Below are 19659 nucleotides of genomic sequence, written 5' to 3'. Positions count from 1 at the left end.
ATCTCTCACTGTTTACATCTATCAGACACCCCCAATGATACACAAAAGCACACATTCACTGTATGTTTGATTGTATGTTTGGTAAACGGTAAAAACGAGCATCTTTCATTCGACGACTTGTGGTTGCATCTCGGGACAAAACAAAACACCACTGTCGAACTACAGTCTCTCCACAGAAATAAAGAACTGGTAATCGGTTACCTTAATATCACAGAATTCTGTGTACAACAATATTTGGAAAAACTATAATTTGAAAAGACTAAATATATAACGTTATGTATAACTGAAAGGTAAACTTCTAAGAACGTGAGCCTGTTTGTCATGATGACGTCTAAAGTCCCCGCCAAAGGATGTAGTCCCTTTTAGCAACTTGTTAGCAACCACCGTTTTTAAGACACAATAAAGTTTTAAAAAATAACAAGCAGGTTATAACTGGTGTGTTTTATGCACTGATCTATATAGAATGATATAGATCAGTGGTTTTATGTCATAGATCTAAACGTGAAAATATGTAGAGGCTTTGTTAACCACAGACCTTATTTCAGGCGATTTAGCAAAAACCCATTAAAAAAACCCATAGGCTGAGTCCCAATTCGCCTACTTATACTACGACCTAAAAGTGTACTTTTTTTGTGAGGAAAAAGTACATACTTTTGAGTGTGTAGCAAAAGAGTATGCACGTTCTGGGACATACTTCGATGACGTCATGCAACGTGAACGAGAACGTGGTTGCCTAGTTACGCACACCATGACTGTTAACAAAACATTTTACATTTCATTCATTCTTATATGTTCAATATAACTGTATTTACTATTCCCATCTTTTTTTCCTCATAGTTTTTTCCAAAATACATTTACAATGTGTCCTACCAAACTGAGGAGTGAAGCAGGCTGTCGTCGTAGATCAACCAAACGCAGGTCGTTTGTGAGGCGGCTGGTTCTGACGTTCATGTGCAATGTGTGTAACGAAAGCTAAAATATTTAAAGTTTATAGTATAACTATTGTTTAACGTATTTTATACTTATGTATAATACTCAAAAATACCCCGATGAAAATGAACCATGCTTTTACTATAGTAAAAGTGTAGTAACCATTGTTTCTTTGGTTGGACTGATAAAGTTAACATTTGTACAGCCACAGTATTACTACAAATAAGTCAGTGTGGTTAAACTATGGTTAGTGTAGTAAAAGGTGTTTATTTTCATAAGGGTTTATAGTAAGGTAACTTATAAATCTAAGACAGAAACAGAAGAAATACATAAAAAAAAGACACTTGCATGACACTGTACTTTTTATTTCATCGGACCCTACAAGATAAACACGGTACTTTTTGGCACAACATAACCCCATTAATATTACGAGACAATAAAATATAACTTTAATAAGGGTTAAACATTTGAATTCTTACACTTAAAAAATGAGGGCGAATCTCCGCGGCTGCATCCGGCTGCCATGAAGCTGTAAATCATTTGTTATGCATGCTATATTATCACCCAATTTTGGATTCAATATTTTTGTCAACTTGTTCTCTTTCAATTAGGACTGGTTTTATATCTCTATTTGCATCTGATTAATCGTAGGCCTCATTTAACTGAGAGTAGGCATTTATGAATCATTTTGGAAATATTAAATAAAATATGAAAAAATTTGCACTGTTGATCAAACTAACTTAGTCTACTTTAATGTTTCACAAGGAAGTTTGATTTGTTTTGTGTGTGTATCAATGTCAGATGGATGAATGAATATTAGATGCAGTTCAGGGTAGATCAAGTTTCTCTCTGTGAAAAAGAATGTGTGTAATACTCAAAATAGTGTGTGTGTGTTTGGGTATCGTGTGTATGCATGTATCGACACATGCACAGGTCCAAGGGCTCGATGTTTGCAAGCACACATGCACATATGTGTACATGATGAACATGTTCATATTTTACTTAGGCTAATATTTTCAAAATTATTCATAAATGCCTACTCTCAGATAAATGAGGCCTACGATTAATCAGATGCAAATTAGAAATATAAAACCAGTCCTAATTGAAAGAGAACAAGTTGACAAAAAGATTGAAGCCAAAATTGGGTGATAATATAGCATAACAAGTGATTTATAAGTTATTTTTGTATAGGCCAGTAATTTTTGACCGGGAATACCACAAGTGTTATAGGGTTTTGAACACAACACAATGAAAAAGTAAACCTAAAAACATAAATTCTGTTAGCCTAATTAAAGAAATCATTTTATGTATATTCTTTCTCTTTTCTGCATTTCACCTCTGCTGTAGCTTCTTTCCTTTTAATAAAACCTGTCATTGTATAAAAATATTGTTGGCTCTGTGACAAATGGTTTGTTGTGTTCCTAGATCCTTCCACGCTGATGCCCTGCACCGTAGCAGAGTTGAGCTGATCATCATCTCTAAGGCGCTATCAACCATATGACTAGTAAGTAAAACCAAGCCAAAGACAAATTTCCACTTGTGGACAATAAAGTAACTAAACTAAAACTTCAAACATACTCTAATGTTGTTGGTTAAAAAAAATATGTTTTGTGAGAAGTCTCTTACGCTCACCAAGACTGCATTTATTTAATAAAAAATACGGTAAACAATAATATTGTGAAATAATATTAAAACATTTAAATAACTGTTTTCTATGGAGAAGCATCACATTATCCTTCAGAAATCATTCTATTATGATGATTTGATGAAACATTTATGATTATTATTATCAGTGTTGAAATCAGTTGTGCTGCTTCATATTTTTCAAGGATTATTTGATGAATAGAAAGAAAAATGAGGATTTATTTGAAACAGAAATATGAAAAAATATGAATGTCTTAAAAAAAAAAAAAAATTCCATTGAACCCTGTTGCGTCCTAAGACGGTTTCTTTTTATTTGTAATCATTTTATGTGCTTTGTGTGTTTTTCTTTTGTTTCTCCCTATGTCTACTGCTACCATGCTCATGCTGGTGATTGGGATCACCTGTTGCTGATTTGCTGCCCATTAACTTCAGCTCTACTGATTGGCTGCAGCTGGGAGAATGTCAGCATATAAAGCTAGCACCATCTCACAACAAGAGGGGAGGAGTTTAGTTGTTTTAGGAAGTTGTATGTAATAATAATGATAATGTATGAATATTAATAATGTTATTAGATATTTATGAAGCTGTTTATTGGTTTTATATATATGTATGTATTTATTTATTTAAAGGATAGTGAGAGAAGGCTATTGTGATTCACACTCCATATCAGAAGGTGGCGGTAATGCACACTGAAAAGTTGTTTGCCAACCGCCATTAAAAGAAAGAAGAAGAAGAAGAAGAAGAACAAGAGGGGAGAAGTCGTCTTGATCCACACTCCATACCAGTTGGTGGCGGAAATACACCATTTTGTTGTTTGTCAACCGCCAATAAAATTCAAGAAGAAGAAGAAGAAGAAGAAGAAGAAGAAGAAGAAGAAGAAGAAGAAGAAGAAGAAGAAGAAGAAGAAGAGGGGAGAGAGAGGGTTGCAGATGCTAACTTGCCATATGGACTTCTTTTCCCTTGTTCTAGATAGCTTCATCCTGTTATGTTGTTGAAATCTGTTAATCATTGGTGCAATTGTAGATGTAGTTGAAGACTTATAGTTTTGTTTAGAATGGAAGATTTCCTTTTAAGGAAACTTGTAGGGAGGTTGGTGCCATTTTTGTTTGAATCTGCTTTTCTCTTGTTTATGTGTAGTTAGGGAGAAAGGGAACTTTATTTGTTATTTATTTACTTTTCTTTAATGTTTAGGTAAGTTATGGTTAAAACTGAGTTAGAAACCTTTTTGTTTGTTTTGTTGGCCTTTGCCCCCTCCTGAAGTTTGTTTCCTTTTATCTTTTTCTTTTTATTCAATAAATACTTTTCTAAGCTCATTAGTTTTGGATGTGTGTTTTTTTTTTTTTTTTTAAACATGGTTCAACTAGTAATATTGCTGTAATAATTGCTGTGAAATTATGGTAATCATCATGACTGTAATAACCATGTTTTTAAACCTTGGTTGTTGTGAAACCATGGTTAATTTTTTTTAGCAACTATCAGGTTTTACTGCAAATGTTGTGGTAAAACCATGGTTAATTTTCATAAGGGTATAAATTATCCTATAATGTACTTGACTAATAGTCACATTGGATAAAATAATCTGATAAATGTAATGCTGAAAATTAATTTAATAAAAATAAATTTGCAACTGCTTTTGAGACTGGTGTACATTGCTTATTTTATCCATTATAGTGAATTTTGGTTAGCATGAGTAACTGATTATAAACTGTGGACCGACCGTGGTCTGCCAGAAGATCGCAGTTTATTGAGCAGAAAAGACTTTATTAGTGGTTTTACAGCTCTCCACTGGTTGGCAAAAAATGGAAAGGACGAGACACTGATTAAGCTTCTCAGGCATGCTGAAAAAGAGGGGCTGTCAGTGAATGTGAATTTGAGAGGCAGTGGAGGTCTGACGCCTCTCCACTTGGCTGCCATGCATGGCCAGTACATGGTTATGAAGATTTTGGTTGGTGCGTTCAGTGCCGATGTAGACATCATGGACTACAATGGGAAAAGAGCATGGCAGTATCTTAAAGACAACACACCAAATGAAATTAAGGAGCTCCTGGGAGCCTGTGATGATGAATACTTCTGGGTTTTGAATGTGAATAACAGTGCAAGTCAAGCACAAGCAGTTGAAGAACATGCTCAAGAAAATAGAGTCGAGGTGGACGGCTCAGGAGGAATTGTGCGCCAGCGGTTCACATCATTTAAGAGGCTGTTGTACAACGTTGGTCTACTTGAAAAGATCTGAGACTAAAGCCAAAAGCATGTTTGTCAGGTCATTACTGTTAAACACCAAATGTTTTTATTAGTAACAAGATTTGTATGGTAACATGACAACTACTTAACCTGACAAGTGGTGTGTACTGATTAATTTTAATATTTTTAATAAACCAAATTACAAGGAACTTGGAGACTTTTTTTTATAAATGTTTATCCTTAAGATTGAGCCTAAATGCTCAGAGAAAGACAATATGAAAGGTGTTAATTAGCATAAAACTTGATTCTTGTGCAAGACGACAACCTTTTGCAGAACCAACAATTGGAAAACTTTTGACTCTGGCATTTTGCTTTTTCAAAAAACAGAAGGATCCACATAATTCTGGTTCGATGACAAATCTTTTATTTAGGAAGGACATAACCAGAACATCTGTACAAAAAAGACTGTTGTTCCAGATAGCATGGCATCTCTCCAGCTCTGGATGAGTTGGTTGTCCTGGCAAGGAACAGATGGAGGGGGATGCTGAAGTAAAGCTTGTTTACAAGCCCAGCTTGGTCCTTCTCCAGTGTCTCCTCTTGGAGTTGTATCTGCAAAAAGATTTGCACATGTAAAGCATCACACAGGATTGCAGCCATTAAAATGAATTACACTAGAATCCTAATGTTTTTCTTGTAAACTGCACTGCTCTAAAACTAAGAATCGTGTGGCTCAGAAAACCACGAATAAGACGTTTTAAAGTATAAAGAGCAGCAAACTTAAACCAAGCAAATGTAAGTTTAAATGGTCACAAAATTAAGTCACTACCTGTATCACTGAAATGCATTGTTAACATTATAGCAGCAACAAAAGTACTGAAAACAAGCAAGCCAAAGTTGCTTGATATGCATTTACATTTCTAATGAGGACATTAATCTTTAACTTTAATTTTTTTAAATAATCCTATGAAATGTCTCCACAACAAAGCATTCACACGTCATATGGGAGATGACAGTACTCATGACTCTACTGCAGATGATGCTCTCAGCAGGATAATGGCAGTACTCCCACAAAATTGAGCACTGTAATTGCGTCCTGCTTTCGTTTGGCTACTATAAACTACAGGACAAGAAAACTAAAGGGCTACTAGCACTTTAAGACTGTAGTTGCGGGTGTAGTTAGCACTGTTAGCAGCGGCAAATAAATCCTACAGCACAACCATGTCAACATACCGGATCTTATTGCCAGTTTTCATCCTAATCCACTGTGGAATCGGCCTGTTCTGCTTCTGCTTCTTGGCGAGGAAGCGCTTGATTCTGAAGGTCTTATGTGACGCCTGAAATACAAATGTGAAGCACACATGGTTAGGCAATCTGCGATGGCTTAAGTTAGTCATCCCACAAAACATCGTCGGTGAGATATTTCATTATTTATCGAACAGTAATCTGTTTAATATTAAACACCACCAACTAAGAACTTCAACTTGCACAGAAAAATGAAGAGATGTGCAGGAAAACAATTACTTGGACGACGATGTTTTGTGATTCTCACTTACCATTTCAGAGACCGCTATCCGTTCACCACTATGGCGGTAGTCGAAGAGAAGGAACCATGGGAAACACAAGCGCTGTATATCCGAGTCATGAACAGAGCTACTCCTCCTTCACACCACAGCGCCGCCCAGTGGCTCCACGGAGCACAAGCTACTGCGTAATGCTGACGTTTCCCAATATTAACTCGATGTTTCGCCTTTTGAAAAATAGCAGCTGTATATATATATGCTATTCTCCATCCAGCCAATGCATGTCTCTTTAAAACCGTGAAACCTCTGCCTCATTCCACGAAAAATATGCATTTTTCACTCCCTTATTTTGTGCAAACAATGATATTAACAATGGAAAAACTGACACCAACGTATATGTTATTAACGCCATTTTTCTTTTATACTTCATTAAAAATATAAAGATTCCTATGAGTCGCTTCAAAAAAGTATCTTCTCTTTTTTTTAGCACTTTGTTAAGTTTCTGTCAACCTTGTTACTGTGATTTTGTGCAGTAAACAACAAATAACTGAAACTTATCATGTATGATAATCAGCAATCAAGCACTAGGCATTTCAACTTTAAATGATTAGCTATATTTCACAGTAAATATTAAATTATACATTTAGTTTAAGATGATGTAATTGTACATAACATTCAAAGATACAATCTTTAAGAAAAGTACTTCAAAATAAAAAAAAATTGAAATAAAAAAGGCACCTATTTCATGTTTTTTTTTTTTTTTTTACCAAACAAATGTAATATACAAATAAAACAAAACACTTGAAGTAACACATTGGTTGTTCATTTATTGTCTTTTTGGATTTCTCTACACATTTTGACAAAGCTGCAACAATAAAAGAAAAACAAGCTGTTTCGAGTTAAGGATTGGTTACAATGAAACGTACAATTGGATGACAGCACATGTGACCATTTCCTAACCAGAGGATGCAGAGTGGTAGGATATGCTTCAGTTCCAAATCTATAAAAGGCCACATCTGTTTTTGCATATAATTTAATCGACTTGCAGAAAAGAACTAACAGTGATCAAGGCATCAGCATCATAAAGCATGGCTTTTTCCACCTGACCAATCCCAGATCAGAACAGAAATGGCTGCAGGCTACATCCATGCTCATAGAACACAAATTAATTACTGATTGTCTGAAGTGAAATGCACTGTATGATACCAGATAGAAGGGTTCAGGTAAGGCGTGAAAGATCTATCTAAAGCGGAACAGTGAGAAATCTTGAGCAAGCCAGGTCAGACCTTTTATTAACTATGAAACAGAAAAGCAGGTGAAGTAAAACAAGTTTGACTGTGTACCAAAAGTAAGGCCACTTTAAGTTATCATGGTCCAATCACTTCTCTCGTGGTTATGCCCCGTTTCTCAAATCTAACCGTCGGTTAGGACTTGCCTTGCTCATGAACAGGAACTCATTCAGGGCTCATTCAGGCACTGGAGGGCAACAGGCATGTTCTCCCGTGTCAGTGAGTTTTTATTTTATTTTATGTGTGGGGATTTCTTTTGCTGGCAGCACCATGTTTTTGAGGTGTTTGTCCTGACTAGAACAGATACCCTCCTCTCTTGAGACATCATTTCATCCTAGCATAGCTGCTTCCTCACTCGGCAGCTTTCTCTTGGCTATTCTTGGACTCCCGCTCAGCCCTCCTGTCCCCTGCCTGTCCATCTTCACCTCCTCCTCCTCCTCCTCGGGTACGGGTCCTCGCCCCAGGCTGGTACAGCTGAATCGCAGGCCGATCCTAAATCAGAAATGTAAAACGAGCTATTAGCCATATGTAAATTAAATCAGTGATAAAGGATCAAAAAAGAGCAAGTACCTTATTTCTCAGACGATCCTTTCTGGCACTGTCTTCCTTTTTGTTGTCCTTTGATGGCTTTTCAGGATGAGTATTAACTGAGGAGTCTCCAGTGTTGTCATGCTTTCTTTTCTCCCAAACACGCTCCCTGTCCTTCTTCCCTTCCTCCTCTCTCTTTTTGTAGGTGTTTTCTCCGTCCTGACGTTCCCTTCTCCTCCTTCGTTCCTCATCCTGCCTTCTGATACGTTCTTTTTCTTTTTGTCTTCGCTCTCGGTCTCTGTCCCGGTCTCTCTCTCTGTCTCCATCACGATCTCTGTAATCTTTATGCCCACTATCCTCTGATCTGCATATTGACATAGTGATATGAAAATAAGAGAAGACTTGGAAAGTCAAAGATGGGTTGAGTAAGGCTGGGAATGTTTTTCATCTAGTGCAAGTGTCGAGTGCAACCAAACTTACTTGCCCCCCTTCTCCTCTCTGTATTCACCATTCTGTCGCTTCTTCATCTCTCCTCCTCCTCCAGGAGGTCGATCTTCCTTCTGTTTCTCTCGGTCTAGTTTCTTAGGCTTGTCTTTTAGCTTCTCAGTATCACCGCTGTCTGCTTTCTCTGGTTTTCTTAAGAGCTAAAGGACAAAAATACAGGACCTTATATTACTGTTCAAAAGTTGAGGTCAGCAAGACTTTTTTTTTTAAGGAAATGAATACTTTTATTCAGCAAGTATGCATACAACTAATCAAAAGTGACAATGAAGACATCTATAATCTTACAAAATATTTCTATTTGAAATAAATGCTGTTTTTAACTTTTAATTCATCATGGTTTCCACGAAAATATTAAGCAGCACACATTTTTCAACATTGATAATCAGAAATGTTTCTTGAGCAGTGAATCAGGATATTAGAATGATTTCTGAAGGATCACGTGACACTGAAGACTGGAGTAATGACGCTGAATAATCAATATTCAATTCATATTCTGTGCATAAAGTGTGTTCTTTTAGTAATAAAACTATAGAAATGAATCAAGGTAGTCAATAATATTTACATACCTTGATTTTTGGCTGTTCATCTTTAGGTTGGTCCTTATCCTTATCAGATGCCTTTTCTCCCTTTTTCAATTTCTCAGCCTCTTTTCTTTTTCTTCTGTCCTCCTCTCTCCACTTACGCCGTTCTTCATCTCGCAAGCGTTTGCGTTCTAGCTCTCTCCGTCTCCTCTCTTCTTTCTTCTCTTCTCTAATCCGCTGTGAAAGACAGGATGAGAGTGCATAAACACACTACACATACAGTATGGCATATTATATGTTTGGAAACCAAATTAACTGGTGAAAGGCTAATGAAGTATGCAATTACATCAGTAATAAATATTACACTCTCACTTTACCTGTTTATTCTTAAGGAAGTCCAAGAGAGGTGTTGTTTTTTTAGCTGGGGAAAGAGTATTCGAAAAGATTATTTCAAATGAAGAGTGAAAACTATATCAAGTTGTTTTGGTTTAAGAATGGAAAGCTTGTTTCAATACAAAAGGTAATTGCGACTTTTTATCTCACAATTGCTACTTTTTTCCCCGCAATTGTGAGTGTACATCTTGTAATTCTGCCTTTTTTATTTTTTATCAATGCAAGTCATATTAAATTGCAAGTTAAGGCCAATTCACACCGCACAGACAAACGCCAACAAACACGTTACCCCTATCTGCTTCTGTTGGCATTGGTCGGGGTTTGTTTTCACCCGAATGAACATGTTCAATCAGTGTTTGTTGGTGTCTGTTGGGGAAGTGTGAACATGACAGCTATTTTTCATGAAATTCTAAATCCAACTGCAGACTTGTTTGTCTGTGCGGTGTGAATTGGCCTTTATATGACTTTAACAATTGCGAGTTAATATCTCACAATTCTGACTTTTTTCTCAGATGTACACTTGCAATCGCGAGAAAAAAAGTCTGAATTCTGAGATCATCAAGAATTTTGCAATCACCAACTACCTATTTTACAAGTTTCCATACTTTTGTGCTGAAACTCACCACTGAGTTCTTTTGTCCTGGCCTCTATTTCCTCAAGTAAGGTCTCAGGATTGGAAGGAAATTTCTCCTCATCACCATTGTAGAACTCCAAAAACTTTTTGTAATCAGCATCTAATACGAAACAGGTATGAATCAGCATGAATCTGAAATTCTGATCATCTTTTCTCCCCTATTGTGATGTACATCCAAATTAAGCGGCTTCTCAAATGAGAAAATGTTTTTACCCTCTGTTTCACAGACAAGGCTTAAATCTAGTCCCAGACTAAAATGCATGTTGCAACTGAAAGCAACTTGCACTGACATATCTTAAAATACGTCAAAGCCATTGTTTTGTCTCAAGAAGATATACACCAGTAATGTTTTTTTTCTAAGGCACGTTTATAAAAGCTACTTAAATATCCTAATCGAAATAAGGAATAATCCTGGCTTAATCTAAGCCCTGTCTGTGAAACCAGACGGTAGTGCGGAAATTGATTATGTGCATCGGGATATTGATTGGATCATTGTTGTTTGTGAATTGCTGCAATCTTGTGATTGACAGGTTGCTGGAGGGGAGGGGTTATTGTCCAGCCCTTGCACCAGTGCCCACGTAAAAGAAGAGAAGAAAAGAGGTGTCATTGTGAGGGGAGGGGACTTTAATGCATTTGAATGAATATTACGAGGGCACATCGATAAAAAATAGATGTAGACGGACAGATCATTTATAAAGTAATAAACATAGCAATATACCATAAAAAATTATAATTACAATTTTATTTCATGGTGACTAACATCTTCCCCATGTTAACTATTGTTTGCAATGATTACCATCTTCAATTGTTCCACTTTTGGCATCCTTCTTCTTGCTTCTTTTCTTAGCAACTTTCTGGAATGGTGCAAACTCAACAATGGCAGGATATTCTTGTCCTATAACATGCAAAACAACAACAACAACAAAACAAAACCAAAAAAACAGTTTTGTAGGAAAAGTTCACCAGCATAGAGAACATCTCAGTCTGAGGCATACAATTCTATAATAATAATAATACTAATGAATTATTGGAAATCTTTACATTTAAGGTAAAATGTCGCAAAAGTTTGATTCCTAAACCGACTGATTAGTGAGTAAAAAGTGAATGCTGGAAATAAAAGCCAAACCTCGATTATCAATGAAGACGTAGCCATCAAAACGGTCTCTGAAGAGAAGTACGTCATCTTGATTTTTGAAATTCAGATATGCTCTTGCAAACAGGTGAGGGAAAAGACTGCAGATAAACAAACACCTTGATCAGCCATACATTACCTTTTATTTGTGTCACTTTTCTGCTTTCTTTTATGAAATACAGCACATACAAACCTAGTATCACTTGAGAAAAACTCCAGGTAATCTAGCTCTGGAAGAGGCTGCAGTTGTTCCTCTAAGTCTTCTTTAGTTAAACTTGGAGGCAGACGTCGGATCACAATCTAAAATAATGGTAAAGGAATAATCCTAAAAATGACTTGCATATGTTCAATTCATATATTTGTATACACTGTAGAACCCATATGACACATAAGTCTACGTGGCTAAGAGTGGAAGAGTTAGAATTGTTAGCATAAAATGTTGGAATAATGGAATTAAATAATGTCTATCTTACTTTACATGCCACTGTATATATGATTCTTCTCTATTACTGTTTTGGCCAAATCCCCGCAGTGATAGGAAACTTTGACAGGAGGATTTGCTAACTAGACTGTTCAAGCAAGTATTTTCATCTGCAACGTTTAAATCAAACAGCGCCTAATATGTAAACATATTAGGCTACTAGAAATACAGCCACATACAATAATTTATAGTATTTCAAATGAAAGCGCCTAGCTGCTTTGTTCGTAGGCTATTTGTAGCAGGAATGTAGCCAGCTAGCCTGCTAACTAACTAACTAACGTTACCTTTGTCATAGCTTCCTTCTTCTCTTTATTTGGCTTCTCTGGTTTGTCGTTTTCATCACATTTTATTTCCACTTTCCTTTCTCTGGGACGCGTGTTTTCCTTGTCCTCCTTCATGATCCCTTGCCAACTTTTGCAACGATGTCTGACTACGTTTGTTTCTTGTTGTCGCGTCTGCTATCTCTCCAGTGCCCAACTTTCCGCAGTTGTTTCTCTGTAACACCAGCAGGCGTCTCTGATTGGCTACGGCTCATGACGCAAAGAGTCGCTTCAATTTATATCTGAAATAATTGTAATATATTTTTTTATAAGCATAAGAGTATATTTCTGAAAACTTTTTTTGACAAGGTGATCCTTTTTGGTCGGGGAGTTGTTGAATTCTCAGGAGTATTTAATGACTTATGACTTACATTTTAATTTTCCTGTATCCCCCAACGAATGTGCCTCTATAATTGGTGCTATCTCTCCCGGTGTCTTTTCCTTATGTACAGGTATTTCATACTCAACACATGTTTCTTTATTACATCCTGCTGACACTTTTTGGGGTAACATTTTTTTTTTTTTTTTTTGACAAGCAAAAACAATAATAAGGCATTATATGTTCTCTATTTCACCTAATAAATGTCTCATTACAAATAAGATTAAGGAAATTTTACCTTGCTAAGCACACATTTTTCCCTGCTATTTTGTTTGTTTTTATTAATCTTGAGAATGAGATTATACTTGTTAAATTCCATATTCATCGGTGTAAATTCAATCAAAACCTTTCTTTTTCTGTGGTGCTGAAAGAATTAGAAAACGATATAGTTGCTATTATGGAGAGTAAAACAAAAAAGTAAGGCCTTTTATTATTTTGTTTATTTGTATTGTACTGGGGAATCATTCTGAGCTACGCATGTCCTAACCATAGACTGGTCCTAACCGCCTAGTTCTTCAAGCAAGAGCCACCATGCGGCGCTGCAGTATTACAGGCGAGCTTTTCACACGTTTTCACACGCGGAAGTGAATTATACACTTCTCGGAAGTTGTCTATGTGACCGTCATATCATAAGGGCAGACATTTTGGCCAATGGAAACGACAATTTTGCAAGAATTTTTTGGAAAACATTAAATAAACCGTGTCCGCTTCAACAATTTCTTTGTGTTTTTACACTCATATTTCACCACAATCATGTGGTATGAGATATTGCCCGGTTTTGCCATTATGACAGTTTGTCTGATGATTCCTGGTATTGCAACTGCTCAAATCCAGAAGTTCACAAACGGTGGAAAGGTGAGCGATGATGATGAACAATGTTTTGTCACTCTCTAGTCATTGAGTATATGCTTTAGTGAATATTTTAATAGTTAGAAACGTTTGTTCCATCCTGACATTTGACAGAAAATTCTGTATGCCCTTGTGATGTCTGCAACACTTTATCCACTTGTTCTTTAACTCAACTAGGAAAAGCGGATTGCACGGGCTCCCTATCACTGGTATTTGATGGAGAGAGACAAGAGAGTGTCTGGAAGTGGTGAACATTACCGACCCAAGGTAAAAAAAACAATATATTGTGTAAATATGTATCAGTATTATTGGCAATATGCTCACCAAACAGGTGTTGTAATATTTTTCTGTTTGTTGTTGTTTTTTCACAGGGACTTGAAAACATCAAGTGAAGAGCCACCCAGATGAAACTGAAATGTACATTTTGTCTAGCCGTCTATTAAAATTCTGTCTTTAAATTATTAATTTGCTTGCTGTTGTCATCTTTTTTTTTCTTTCATATTTGAAATAGTTTCATAAGAGTTGTTACATTGTTCTGTTTTGATGCTGGTCCACTGTGGTGTGAATATACATTTCAATATGATTGTTTTGCATGGGTTACATTATTAAATTTATGGAACGAGATCAGATTTGATTCCTTAACCCAGTTAACTTCGTTTTAGTTATTAGTAAGTCTAATTTTGATGCCAGAATTCAAGTGGCTCATTAAAAACATCTAAGTAAATAACTTTTTGTTACTTCACCGGTTACTCCAGTTTAATGATCCAGTTAAAATAGTGCATGGTCCAATCTTTGCAGTTTTAAGAGAGCGTCTGCATACATTCTACATAATATATATATACTCCACTCCACAGTCTACAAAATGTGCAAAGTACTTAAAATAATTATAATTGATCAATTTAAATGCATCTACAGAATACTTGAAAGTATAAGTAGTACACGTAATGTGCATAAACAGGTTGTAATGTGTTTATGTGTATAAACAGGCTGCACAGAGTCCTTTGACAGCTTCAAATGGAGTATCAGTAGACAATATACAGTATGAGATGCAATAAGCAGACAAATTGTATTGAAGTAGAAACACTTATTTTGTAAAGAGAATCATTTATGCTTTTTACATCCATTTAGAAGTCCAGTGGAGACTATAAAAATGACCATCAAGAAACAAGCAAGCACACATTACATATTATTTTCCAAACCACAATGCTTACAGCACTCTTTGTGGCTCTTACTGTCAGATAATTGTGACTTCCAGGCCTGAAAAGTCATAAAAATGACTATTGTGAATGTGCATTTCCAGTTAAGCTCAGCTCTACAAAAAAAAAATCTCTTTGTGTATATATCGTTATTTGTAAATGCAATCTTAGATAAAACCAATTTTTTTTTTAATCCTTATCCAGTAGCTCACATGAGTTATAGAAATGTATTGGTCAAATAATAATGGGAACTTTGACTTTTATTACAGGGACATTTCCCTTTGAGCAGGAGTTTGTGACCTGTACATTAACTGATCTTGAATGTAAAAATCCAGTATTTTATAGTATACAGAGGTAGACAGTAACAAACTTCACTACAGTTGAAAGACAAATATCGTACTTTTTACTCCTCAACAATTCTGTCAAGGTCCTTGAGTTGAAAGTAGTAACGTCAGTCAGGGGTTGCATTTTGGTTGGAAAATAAAGTAGGTTTGACGTCAGCATCCTACGTTGGACAGACGTTGGATTTTGGTTGGAAATGTTGGTTTCTGATGTCAACCCGATTTTCATTTTCAACCACAATACGTCTGTCCAACGTTGGAGATTAATGTCAATCTGGCGTTGGATTCTGACATCAACCTGATTTTCATTTTCATCGTTGGGTTTGGTCTTCTAAATGCGAATTTTGTCATTGTTTTGGAGCACACTAGCTTATAGATAACAGTAAGGCTAACATATTCATACTAAAAGCCAAAAAACTATAAATATGGCACTGTTTGAGGGAACAGCCATTTGGGTGTCCGAAACCATCGTGGACGTTATTAAGTGCACTTATTCAATCTCACATTCAATCCCACTACTAGAACTGTGTTCTAGAAATATATTTGATATTGATATGAGGGTAGGTAGGCATAGATTCAGACTTTTGATACTTGAGTAAAAATCGGTCTTTACAACTTTTACTTGTAACGGAGTAATATTTGACCAGTAGTATCTGTACTTTTACTCAAGTACGTAAGTTGTGTACTTTTTCCACCTCTGATAGTATACTTCCTATGTTGGCATGTAAAATGTTTATATGGGTGGTTAATAATACTCTAAATACACTACATATACTCAACTTACATTTAATTCTTAAGAAAATGAATAGTGTCAAAGTACAGATCTTATAAACAAAGACTATAGTTTAACTAACCTCACAAGGTTAACACAGGGTTATTTATATATAAAAAAAAAAAAATTCTCATAGTTAAGGAAAGTTCCAGCATGACAGTGGATCACATGACCATTCTGTTTATTTAGATGCAAAAAAAACACACATCACATTAAGGGCAGTGGGTAATCATTTGAGTTCTACTGGTCACAGTTTATTCCTTGCTTGTAATTAAAGATAATTTTACACAACAATATTAGTTCACAAGCCTCTCACTGTGTATTACACAGGAGGATGTCCAAACAGAGAAACAATTATTTCAGTAAAATCTGTCTTAAAAGAAAAATAAGGACAAAGACACTGAAAATATAATTCTGCAGGACAGTCTACTTCTCATCTTTGCCTTTAGTTTTTCTGTACACCATTTCTCTGAAGCTTGACAGGATTTTGCTCTCCCTCTTTCTCCTTTCCTCTTGGTTAAAGGATGCAAGCGCTCTCTTCTCATCAGCGCTATAGATCTGGTTTTCCTTTCTCAGACGCACAGCCTCCATACGCCGATGTCTGAGGGAATAGTAGCATATAAAAATGTCATCTTTTCATCTTGTCACCTATTATAAAAGTGTCATCTTTTTAAAGGTATAAACTACCATTCAAAAGTTTAGGGTCAGTAATTAAGTTGTTTAAGTTTTATTACATTTATTTGATACAAATACCGTTAAAACAGTAATATTGTGAATTACTTTTTTTTTTTTACAATTTACAGAATACCTGTTTTCTATTGTAATATATTTTAAAATGTACTTTATTCCTGTAAAGGCAAAGATGAGTTTTCAGCATCATTACTCCAGTCTTCAGTGTCACATGATGCTTCAGAAATCCTTCTAATATGATGATTTGGTGCTCAAGCAACAATTCTTATTATTTTCAATGTTGAAAACGGTTGCGCTGCTTCATTTTTTTTGTGTGGAAACTATGATATATTTTGTCAGGATTTTTTTCAAATAGAAAGCTCAAAAGAACAGAATTCGTTTGAAATAGAAATCTTTGTAACATTATACATGTATGTACACTTTTGATCAATTGAATGAGTCCTTGCTAAATTAAAGTATTAATTTCTTTCAAAAAACTGACCCCAAACTATTGAACGATAATGTATGTAGGTAAATGTATAAAAGCTTCATACCTGCTTCCACTCATGACAAAGCCAGATTTTTCAAACTCCGCAATCTCATCACTAGTCAAGCCGATTTCACCTCTTCTCGGAATACGTTTTCCTGCTTTGACAAACTCTGCCATGGCAGCACCTTCACCTGGTAGCAAAGCGTGGCCAAAACTATGGACAAAAATGATACATTCAGGATCAAACATGATATAAAAGCAGCGACTGTTATAATTAAGCAACAAAGTGAAGGAGGAATCAAATGCTTACTCTAAAGGTTTATCATCTTGTGACAGGTGAGTGAGAGGAGCTTCAGGTCCAACAACATTTTCTCCAACACCAGTCTTCTCCACCCATGAGATTTCATTGACATCCTCTTCTTCTTCCTCTGAATGTTCACTGCTAGAGCTACTGGACTCCTTGTGATTCTTCTTCGCCTTCTTCTTCTTTGACTTCTTCCTGTGAGGACAAAATCATGCAACTGTATAAAACGATTCAAGCCTTGCTGATTCAGTACACTTACTACAAACGAAAACACGATTCTTACTTTTTACTTTTCTTCTTTTTTTTCTTCTTTTTCATCTCTTCTGCAAAACAAGCAAGAAAACATTTCATGTAATCATACATATCATAAGAATAACACGCTTTAGAACAAAAATGTATGCCCCAAACCTTCCGAATCACTTTCTGACTCGCTGTCCTCTGAGTGCTTCCTGTTTTTCCTCTTCTTTGATTTCTTCTTCTTCTTCTTTTTCTTTTTCTTCTTTTCCTCTGTGGGCATGAAATCAATCATTTAGATTATTTATTCAACAACTTCCAGGTCACGTTTCGTTAACATGCTATAATGCAAAAACTGAGATTTTAAAGAATCATTTACCCTCTGAACTTGAATCAGAGCTGCTGTTCTTCACGTCCTCTTCTACAGGAGTGTGTTCGTCTGAGCTATTACAAGAGATCAGATGAAAATGTTGAAGCACATGGAGTATATGACGAATATTACTGTGAATACACTATTTTAAGGTTTTAACTAAATTCTTGCAATTGTGAAAAGGTATTAAATATGTGATGACAGCTTAGTGACAATGAAGTGCAGATGTGGCTAGCATGAGTGTCAAAATAAAGGCGCATCTTAAAAATGTATCTACATTTTTTTGTTGCATTGATTCATCATGTTGTCATTTGATTGATTGACACCTATAATGCTTAATGACACGGATATTAAAACAGTATAGACAGTGAGTAATGACATATGTGGTATTCCATATGTACTCACTCAGGTTCTCTGACTCGTGGAGAATATCCCCAGACCTCAGGACATCCCAGTTCACCAATCCTCTCGCGTTCCTGCAGACGCCTTGATAGAGAAAACAAAAGGAGAATAAATGCCACCGCCTTTGTATGTTACTACAAACAATTTCTTGCACAAGTGTAGAGAACATATGTGTCTAACCTTGCAATGAAGGCGTCTTGTCTCTGTCGTTGGGCATCATCTCTCTTATCATAGTAATCGGATCTTGATCCAGCACCGTGTTCTCTGTCTCTCTGATCTGACCAATTTATCCGATCTCTTTCCCTTGACCTCGAGCGACTGCGAGAACCGCCAAATCGAAACCGGTTTCTGTTCCTGTCTTTATCGATGTATCGCGATTTGTGGTCGTCTTCATGGTCGTTTCTGTGGTTCTTCAGCCCTCGGTTCTCCGGCGAGCGGCTGTTGGAGCGGCTGTCTCGGCGTCTCTTCGGGCTCACGGGGCCTGAATATTTTACGTCCAGCTCGGGCATTACTATAATCTGTCTTATTAACTTTAACGTGTTAATTTAAGGTTTACTTTCTTATATAATGTTAGGTCAAAAACGTCGTGTTAATTACATTTTGTTGTAATGTCGCAGTTCACCAAGAACTAGCAAAGCTATTCTAGCTAACGTAGATGCGCGAACAGCGATTTCAAGTTCTTTAACTACTGAGGCAATTTTTTTACATTTATATAAATTATGGTTGTGTTGAGACTCACCACGAAACCTGTGAATAACTTAAACGCGGGCCATGGGACCAAAATTGCGTCGTTGCTTGTGTTTACGTTTCCGTTGCGCTAAATTCTTCTATCATGAAGAATTGTGAGAAGACACGCGCAATATCGCCCCCTGGAGACCTGGAAGGTGCGCATCTGGACAAAATGGCACTCCAATCTGTTCCCATTTTAATGTACTGGGAAATGCATGTTGATGTCTAATTTGTCCTAACAAATATGATGACTATGACAGATATATCTGGGTTGCCTTATTTTTATTCAAAATTGCATTTTTTTTTTTTTTTTTTTTTTAAGCACCTGACAGCAGTGTCTGAAATGTTTATCTATGTTGTTTTATTCTGTTCACTGAGAATTTTAGTTTGAATACAATTATTTTAATATAAGAACAAGGTTTTTGAAACCAACACAAAACTGCTGCTAGATAGAATTAGTCCAGTCATTTTAAGCCAAAATGGGGGTCAACCTTGAACAAATTGCAACAGAAGCAAACTCAACTGATTTTGTATCCTCAATATGTCCTGAGTAAGGGGGAAAAAAGCCCAGAAGAATCCCATTAGGGGAAAGTTTCGAAAAAGACCCAAATATAGCCTTTTCATTCTTTTTCTTACGTGAATATAGGGTAACAATTTTAACCTTTAGATATCACCATGAAAATCACTGAGTTGATTACTTGTGTAATGGGTAGAGAAAATGACCACATATATTAGTTTAAAAAGTAACAAAACAGAAGTGATGTATGTTGTCATGTTCCCTGTAGAAAGGTTATTATGCTGTGTTTATACTGTATGTATTGGCTTGCCGCTTTAGCTGGCGAGCTAG

At 36.1% G+C, this 19659-nt stretch overlaps 4 protein-coding genes and 1 long non-coding RNA gene across 5 annotated transcripts; 2 read left to right on the top strand and 3 right to left on the bottom strand.

The window, feature by feature from the left end:
* The first annotated feature begins 816 nt into the window (after positions 1–816).
* On the top strand, positions 817–3079 carry LOC311303272. The gene is made up of 3 exons (XR_014629742.1): positions 817–958; positions 2356–2434; positions 3007–3079. It is a non-coding gene; the product is annotated as an uncharacterized lncRNA (long non-coding RNA).
* Positions 3080–5156: 2077 nt separating this feature from the next.
* Positions 5157–6412, bottom strand: LOC311303270 (large ribosomal subunit protein eL39). The gene is made up of 3 exons (XM_084429644.1): positions 6309–6412; positions 5986–6089; positions 5157–5364 (listed from the first exon to the last, which is right to left on the bottom strand). The coding sequence occupies exons 1-3, from the start codon at positions 6309–6311 to the stop codon at positions 5316–5318; spliced, it is 156 nt and encodes a 51-aa protein (XP_084285770.1). The 5' UTR covers positions 6312–6412; the 3' UTR covers positions 5157–5315.
* Positions 6413–7082: 670 nt separating this feature from the next.
* On the bottom strand, positions 7083–12290 carry upf3b (UPF3B regulator of nonsense mediated mRNA decay). The gene is made up of 10 exons (XM_084429632.1): positions 12042–12290; positions 11470–11576; positions 11271–11377; positions 10941–11039; positions 10134–10244; positions 9495–9538; positions 9163–9354; positions 8573–8736; positions 8135–8456; positions 7083–8056 (listed from the first exon to the last, which is right to left on the bottom strand). The coding sequence occupies exons 1-10, from the start codon at positions 12153–12155 to the stop codon at positions 7916–7918; spliced, it is 1401 nt and encodes a 466-aa protein (XP_084285758.1). The 5' UTR covers positions 12156–12290; the 3' UTR covers positions 7083–7915.
* A 744-nt stretch (positions 12291–13034) lies between these two features.
* ndufa1 (NADH:ubiquinone oxidoreductase subunit A1) lies at positions 13035–13766 on the top strand. Its single transcript, XM_084429643.1, has 3 exons — positions 13035–13311; positions 13483–13572; positions 13677–13766. The coding sequence occupies exons 1-3, from the start codon at positions 13210–13212 to the stop codon at positions 13695–13697; spliced, it is 213 nt and encodes a 70-aa protein (XP_084285769.1). The 5' UTR covers positions 13035–13209; the 3' UTR covers positions 13698–13766.
* A 2012-nt stretch (positions 13767–15778) lies between these two features.
* On the bottom strand, positions 15779–18941 carry nkap (NFKB activating protein). The gene is made up of 8 exons (XM_084429633.1): positions 18264–18941; positions 18087–18167; positions 17691–17755; positions 17486–17584; positions 17361–17400; positions 17084–17272; positions 16838–16987; positions 15779–16215 (listed from the first exon to the last, which is right to left on the bottom strand). Exons 1-8 carry the CDS (start codon positions 18590–18592, stop codon positions 16041–16043), a joined length of 1128 nt encoding a protein of 375 aa, XP_084285759.1. The 5' UTR covers positions 18593–18941; the 3' UTR covers positions 15779–16040.
* Between the last annotated feature and the right edge of the window lie 718 nt (positions 18942–19659).

Source organism: Rutilus rutilus, assembly GCF_951802725.1.
Source record: "Rutilus rutilus genome assembly, chromosome: 14".
In the NCBI taxonomy this organism is placed as follows: domain Eukaryota; kingdom Metazoa; phylum Chordata; class Actinopteri; order Cypriniformes; family Leuciscidae; genus Rutilus; species Rutilus rutilus.
The sequence above is the reverse complement of the archived record's forward strand: the minus strand, read 5'-3'. Positions and strand labels throughout refer to the sequence as shown.